This window comes from Montipora capricornis, chromosome 10 (assembly GCF_036669925.1).
Source record: "Montipora capricornis isolate CH-2021 chromosome 10, ASM3666992v2, whole genome shotgun sequence".
Classification (NCBI taxonomy): Eukaryota; Metazoa; Cnidaria; class Anthozoa; order Scleractinia; family Acroporidae; genus Montipora; species Montipora capricornis.
Window position 1 is genome coordinate 12,048,479 of NC_090892.1, and position 7,500 is coordinate 12,055,978.

General features: G+C 35.0%; 2 protein-coding genes across 8 annotated transcripts in view; one reads left to right on the plus strand and one right to left on the minus strand.

Moving 5' to 3' along the window:
* LOC138020307 (uncharacterized) overlaps nucleotides 1-779 on the plus strand; it is a 2,905-nt gene extending 2,126 nt beyond the window's left edge. Inside the window, exon 3 of the mRNA XM_068867315.1 lies at nucleotides 1-779. This exon is cut by the window's left edge and continues 713 nt beyond it. Within this exon, the coding sequence (XP_068723416.1) occupies nucleotides 1-449 (449 nt within the window). The 3' untranslated portion in view covers nucleotides 450-779.
* An 81-nt stretch (nucleotides 780-860) lies between these two features.
* The window catches only part of LOC138020125 (uncharacterized), an 8,922-nt gene continuing 2,282 nt past the window's right edge, over nucleotides 861-7,500 (minus strand). For 2 of the 7 annotated variants that reach the window (XM_068867144.1, XM_068867143.1), the window contains 7 exons: nucleotides 6,883-6,963; nucleotides 6,464-6,551; nucleotides 5,247-5,589; nucleotides 4,804-4,939; nucleotides 4,106-4,297; nucleotides 3,132-3,572; nucleotides 861-2,495 (listed from right to left, as the gene is read on the minus strand). In XM_068867144.1, coding sequence (XP_068723245.1) covers nucleotides 3,276-3,572; nucleotides 4,106-4,297; nucleotides 4,804-4,939; nucleotides 5,247-5,589; nucleotides 6,464-6,551; nucleotides 6,883-6,963 — 1,137 coding nt within the window. In that variant the 3' untranslated portion in view covers nucleotides 861-2,495; nucleotides 3,132-3,275. Of the gene's footprint in view, nucleotides 2,496-3,131; nucleotides 3,573-4,105; nucleotides 4,298-4,803; nucleotides 4,940-5,246; nucleotides 5,590-6,463; nucleotides 6,552-6,714; nucleotides 6,964-7,184; nucleotides 7,253-7,500 lie in introns of all 7 variants that reach the window. The other 5 variants (XM_068867142.1, XM_068867141.1, XM_068867147.1 and 2 more) reach the window with 4 other exon arrangements.

The following is a 7,500-nucleotide window of genomic DNA, read 5'->3' on the forward strand; positions in this document are numbered from 1 at the left end:
AAAGGGAAATTATTATGGGGTATTTTGGGTTTTCCCCTCTGCCACTTGACACAGCTCATGCATGTTGTGATTATCACGAGAAACTTTGTAGCTGTGATGACTGTGTGCTCTCTGGTGTTGCATCTTTGATGGCTCCCGCCTTGACAGATCAAGCCCCTCCATTATCTAATGACGAGGTTTATCCTTATCCCAAACTAAATATGGAGCAAATAGCCAAACTGAATGAAGAACTTGTTAAATTTAGACTCTCATTACCTGGACATGGTAGGACAACAATAGGGAGTACAAGCCTAAGCAGTGGTGTTACTATAAAGTTAATTCGTGAAGTGGCTGAAAATGCACATACATTCTCTTCAGCAGAAGACATTGAAAAAAGACTTCCTTTCTTTAGCCAAAGTCATGCCATTTCAGTATGGAATATTGTTAAACAATTCCTTCAGAAAGTGTGAAAAACAAAGTCTCAAGTTGTATCATTGGTGTAAATAATCAGATACCTGAGTTTGTCATTACATGAGTCGATTTCCCATGCTGTTTTGTTTAAAGCATGGCTTCTATCTGTTGTGGTTATACCCGGTAATGAAAATGTGCTGACGATTTAATTCACAGACAGGTTATAATATTATGACCAGTGAATTGTGTAATCGAATTAACTTTGTGTAAGTTGAAGCTTATCTCTTCAGTTAAGAGAAGTGAGTCCATTATTGATTTGTACTTCTTATCACAGCTTCATGTGTTTGTGCACTTCTTTATTAGAAATAAAAGAGTGGTCATGATACTGATCAAGCAAAGTTATCAAATATGATTTGCCTTTCATTTCCCACCATGACACTACCATAGTTCTTGTGAAAGTAACCCTTTCATTTGTTTGACAATGACACATTTATTAACCTTCTTTTCTATCGTACTGTAGCAAAGCCATTTTTTTGCACAGTGATTGCAAGACAATGACTACCTTTGTTAGGCATTTTTGACACAGGATTATGGATTCCAAAGGAAGACCTAAGGTTTTTACAATGGTCTGAGGTGAAATCTTTTTGTGAAATCTTATCCTTAGAAAAGAATTACAATAACTGGGCAAACAAATGGTATCGAATGCGTGCTTCTGTTCATGGACTCTGCTAGCCAATTATCACAAATTCAACTGTTGATCGAACAAGAGAAATAAATTATTTCCAGTGTAGCTAAAGGAGACCAGACCTACATTTGTTTGCTTTTATGAACAAGCACTAAATTTAAAAAAATAGAAACTTCACTGTGATTGTCTTAAACCAGCAATAACTTCTTTCTTTCAGTGAGCATCCAATTTTTTAGTAGTCCGTTGATTGCCAAGCTAACCGAAAGTCAGACACATTGTAATTTCTGTTTGTTGCATACTAATAGCCAAAGCATTGTCACATTTATATCATATGACTATTAACTCAGAAAGGCCATGATTGTCCTTATGAAATAACTGAGGCGAAGCACTTTGATACATTAATCATCTCAATCATCTTCTTCTGGTGTGTTTTCGTCTCCATCACTCAATTCATTCTCCTCAGCATTGTCTTCCTCATTGCAGTCATGGATACCAGAAAAAAGCTTGCACTTGTGGTTTGTCAGCCAGGTGTTAAGCAGTGCTACATCCAGCTGGTCTAGAGGACTCTTTGTTACAGTTGGAAATGAATGAAGTGTTCTACCTCTTTGGTAATGAAAAGGTTTAGCCTGTTGCAAAATAGCTGACATTGCCTTGACATCTTCGGTGGTACAAGCATGAGTGTGCTTGGTTGACTCTGGGTGTATGCCACACTCATCGTCATGCTGGGTGCAACATTCTTTAAGGCCATATGCTGCAGCAGAACATCTTTGGACAGCTTTCAGTGTTTTGTTTCCACACAGTCCCCTGAGAGAGACCTTGTTGTCTCCAACTAGGTGTTCCATCTTTAAGTCATTTGCATAATTGGATCCTTCTCCCCCCTTTGGATTTACGAACTGGCCATGTAACACTCGATGGGCAATCTTCTCTGTGTACAAACCCTTGACACAGGTTATAAATCGCATAGCCTCAAAGGCGTATTTTTTCCCCCTTGGCCTACTTCTAAAATACAGCAGAAGCATCTTCCAGTTAATAAGACTGCGGTCTCCATCTCCCTCAGCCTCTGTATCATTAAGCTGCATTAGCATCATTGCCAGTTGAATTACTTGCAACCCATAATTGAGATAGCAATCTTCTTCACTACCAGGAGGGATGTCAGAAATGTTGCTATTGAGGTTGCTATTGGATGTCTGTGATGTTTCTGCAGTTTCCATTGTTGGAGACTTGTACACTGCGAGGAGATCTGTGGGCCAAAACACAACTTTGCCAGGTGCAAGCTTACCAGAGGCACATTCCTCAATAGATGCTACAAAGACAGGAACATGCTTCTCTGGCACAGAAATATGGGCATCAACTTCAATAACTTTTCCAACTGCTAGAACTTTGTAATCTTCAGATTTTTGCAGCAAAATGACAACAGAACCTGCAGAATAATGACCATAAAAATATGACTTTTGCTTGATATATAAACAAGGTTGCTAATAATATAATAACATAAAAAAATTACTTGATTCTGATTGGCTGAGACCAGTGCAGTTCAAGTGTAACAGTGCAAAAAAGTGTGATATGAGTGCAAATTACACATTGAAACTGTGGATTATGATTGTCAAGTAAACAACAGGGTTTGGTCGGAAACAATCAATATTTTCTTTTCAAATCAAGCGTGCACCCTGGATGGTGTAATTTTTTCCTGATTGCATGATACGCGTGCATTTCTTCTGCTTCACCATCTGGAATTTTTTCATGTATATTATTAACAAGTAATCACATGATTTTTCTTGTGCAATTTGGAACAAATAAGCACTAAGTAAATTTTTTCAAAGACTACAAATTGCACTCGCCTTGGTTGTCTTTGAAAAAATTGCTCGTGCTTATTTATTCCAAATAAATTCCAAAATTCCAAATTGTATTCGAAATCATGTGATTAGCTATATCAAACTCATTCACCTTACTAAGCAGACCAGTGAAGCAGATTTTGAGGTGAGCTGTATTATTTTTAAGACAGAGAGATAGTTGTAATTATTATTCTCACTAACATAGCTTAATACTCTGTACATACCAGAAGAGTATGGTTGCTGAGCCGGGGATGAAATTGCATTTGTCTCATCATCATTGCCAGCGGATCTTGATGTCATTTGGTTTTCTTTCTGTTGGAGTTTTTGTTCCAGCTGCTCCTGCCAGGTTCTTTCGATATCAAACTCTGTCAACACGTACTCATCAACAAACTTGCCAATTTGAATTTGAAGGCTTTCCCACTGCACTGCTGAATTTCTCTCCTTGGTAATAGAACTCGCCCATGAGGTAGCAGTGTCTGTTGTCCCTGCCCATGCCATGAATGCTGCACAGATGTAAGCCTTTGTTGCTGACAACATGAGCGACTCGCAACTTGAGTAGTTATCTTGAAACTAACCAGTCCGAAATTTTGCCGTAAGTGATACAAAGTGCCAGTGTCTTTTCTACCACTTGCAGGAGTTGGCTGGTAAAGTTTCTCCCAGATATACTATAAATAGAATAAGCAATGTTAAGTAATAAATTATTATTGTCTACCAATTGATAAAATGGGCACTCTGACTAACATCTGCTGTTAGTTGAAAGGAAATTCAAGTTGATTTCAACCTATACTGGTGTTGAATTTCTTTATTTTCGGAATTTTGGAAATTATAATAACCATTCAATCGTGTACATGGACAACCTTGGACCTTGCACAGCTGGAAGACTGCCAGCTTTCCAAGTGGGAGGTTGTGAGTTCAAACCTTTCCCAGGCTAATCCTCAGATTCGATATAACTGAGGAGAAACTACTGCCTTCGTTATACTACCAAATTATTGAAAACTTGAAAGAGTACCTGCATGCAATCAAAGCAGTTGAATTGAAGAGAAATATAAAGGACATTTAAAAAAAATTTCAATGGTTGTCTCTTGGACCCATCCTGCTATTTTCATTTTTGATTGGGACTTAAATTACTTGGTCACTAACTAAAGCCAAACAAAAGACGATAGTTGAAATAAAGAATAATCAGGTTATTGAAACTAACCCCTAGAAAGGATTGTTTTGCATGCCAAAGTGCAGGCGTCTCAACAATACTTTCAAATCTATCTGCTGCACTGTCACACCCAAGTCTAGTCTTTTTGGCCCCAGAAATTCGTTCTCGGCCAAGGAGGTCTCCTCCCATTGGCACTTTAACAGTCTTGAGTACTTCATCTGCAGTAACTGGCATGTCTTGGTTCTGTAAAAAACAATAGAGTGTTTTCATGCATGGAAGAGAATTTCTCCAAAATTGTTTAGTACATTGGTCTGAGATTTTCAGATATAAGTGAAATTGTTATGCTCAATCTTTCAATATTCAGTGATTTTATTAATTTTATAATAGCTTGATCAGGGAATCAAACTCTTTATGTCAATAACTAAAGGTAAAAAAAAAGGAAACAAAGATTTGCCTATAAGTTAGAACTTTGAGAACTGTTTTAAAAATTTCTCTGTTTTTATCATGTGTGGACTCATAACCTCCTTTTACTGTTCCTGTATTAAATTTAAATATATGTAATATATTATGTCAATTAAAACAGGAACAATCACTGATACCCTTGTCTGTCATTTAATATTTTATTGAATTTTAATGATATGATCTAGGATTGAAGCCCTTGTGGTGACATTTGATGGTTTTCTCTAACATCAAGTTCTAATTTTCTGCTTTGAATTTATTCTACCTGAAAGTTAATAAATAATCATTACCTGTGGCTTGTAGATATCAACCAGTAGCTTTTGAACATGTTCAAGGTATTGGCAAACATCTGAATGCTTCGATTGATTGTAAGGTACTACTGGCAGTCCAATAATGACAGACGTTTTCTTCATGAATTCAGAGTACCTGAAAATATTAAACACAACATACAAAAGCTCTGTTAATTTAAGATAAATATCATTGTATCTTAAATAAATAACAAATAGACCACACTTTTCCTTGGCAAGAACTCTTGTATTCCACTGGAGCAAGTTAAGTATAGTCTACCAATATTCTTGATAAGCCTGCAAAGCATGTGTCTACCATTTCCTTTTTATGCAGGAACACAAGGAAATCAAAGATGTCTTTGGCCATGAAGGCAGACTGGTGTAGGGTTGTAAAACCTTGGGTTTGTTTGGCTTTTTTTTTTCACTAAATATAACATTACTCCTACCTGTGTTGGATATGCTTTGGTATCGCAGATTTGTGAGGCTCCATGAATTCAAAGAATTCAGCAAGAATACGGGCCACTAAGACAATGAAATCATTTCGCAACTCCTCAAGTTCACTTTGACAAAGTAGGTACTCAATGTTCTCAAATCGTGTGCTATCTGATATAGGTTTGGAATCATCGAGGTGGTCAGAGGGTACTCTGTCAAATGTTACATAATGAGCAATCCAATGCATATCTGAGGGACAGCGATTCTGCAGTATGATATTAACCAATATTTTGAAGTCCAGATTATCAAAGGATAACCTGGGCACACATCCAGCTGACATATGCCTTCTTATGGTGACTGTTAATTTAAGAAATAAAGAACAAAGTGTTTTAAACTTAATCTTTTAGACAACTTATGAAATTTTATACCTACATACATGTATAGATATAGAATGATTGAAATTATTCAAAAGCAGAAAAAACGTTTCGTAACTTTCCTTTAGGAATGATCCTTGCCACTTGAAAAAAATTCTCTCTTTTATAACACACAACACATTTTAATTACATATTCTTTAAATTTTGAATGTATGGTATTGTTTCAAAGTTCCCAAAGTAAAACATGTATTGATGTTTACTTTTTTCAAATTCAAGACTGACCTACTAAGTATGTGCACGTGTGGGAGGAGGTTGATTTTGCATAGAAATGGAGAACTAGTAACTTGTAAATTAAATAGGATTAATTATCATAATAATGGTAGTAATAATAATAATAATAAGAAGAAGAAGAAGAAGAATAACAATAATAATAATAATAATAATTGTAATAATAATAATAATAATAATTATTATTATTATTATTAATATTATTATTATTATTATTATTATTATTACCATTAAATAGTGTTATCCTTCTGCCAATTTGACACTGAGTTTATAGCAAAAAGCATTTTATCATTTTATAAAATTTATTCATAATTTTTCCTTTATATATCAGTTAATAATAACAAGAGTTGGTATATTTTTTGCTGAAGATTTAAAAAAAAGACAGCATGTAAGTATATTTTTAATTACAATAAGCTACGTACACTAAATGCGATCACTTACTTTTGTATTGTAGAGTTTATGGTTAATAAATTATTATTTTCATTATTATTATTATTATTATTATTATTATTATTGTTGTTATTATTATTATTATTATTATTTTGAATGTGTTTAATATGTTCATCTACCTGTTAAGTCAGACCCAGTGTCATCCATGATGCTCCTGTAGGTTTCCCTTGTCATTGTAACACCTGCTCTGTTAAGCCTCTTCATTGTCTGCAAAAGTATTAAAATACAAATTACCAGATCTGCATTTGTCTTTGGCAACATTCACTGTGGATAAAATTTAACCAATCAAAAATAAAATATAGTTCTCCTAGGTCCAGGTATGGCTGCAATGATGCACATGAAAGCAGAGGTGATAATATTCTGGTGATACATTAAATACTCTTTCAGTAGCATGTCCAGTACTGAGCAATATACTGTTCATCTTCTGTATCAAGCTCAGTTCTTTCCACCGGGTAAACATTAGTATACCATACGCAGTACAAAGTGGGGCAATCTGCTTTTCACTGTCTTCACGAGCTTTCATGTTTGGAATGCCTACAGCAACTAGGACATCCAGTACATCAGGGATATGTTCCTTCATTTCTGTGATAACCTTTTCCCAGGAGAAATTCTTCAACGCCTAAATTAAAGAAATCAGTTTGAAATAGATTAACAGTTTTTTTTTTCTAGAGCATAAAATACATTTTTATATAGCTGGAAATTTCTTCTCAACAGTGCATGGTCTCATTGGTTACTTCAGGGTCACTAACAATGAAACTGTTTCTCACCAAAATGTCAAGAGCAGGCTACATTGCAAACAATCTATGACATCAGAGGGTAACGATGCAATATTACATGTACCTGTGAATGTTGAGCGATGACTGCGGTTATAGTGAGGTTTAAGGAACTTCCAGCTTCAAAATTTCAATCTATATAACAAACGGTAAATTTTGTTTCCCTGTAATCTCAATGTTGGCTTTGCCTCTGGAAACATTGAAATTCTTGGTAAACAAAATTAACTGTTTCCCTCATGACCAGTCATTAAGTATTTATTATTATACATTTATGGTATGTTATTTCCCTTAACTATAAAAATGTGTCATGTTTATTTACCTTTATTTAGGGTTCCAAAAAATTATTTGATCAAATTCCAATTTTGAGTGAATTTTACATTTTA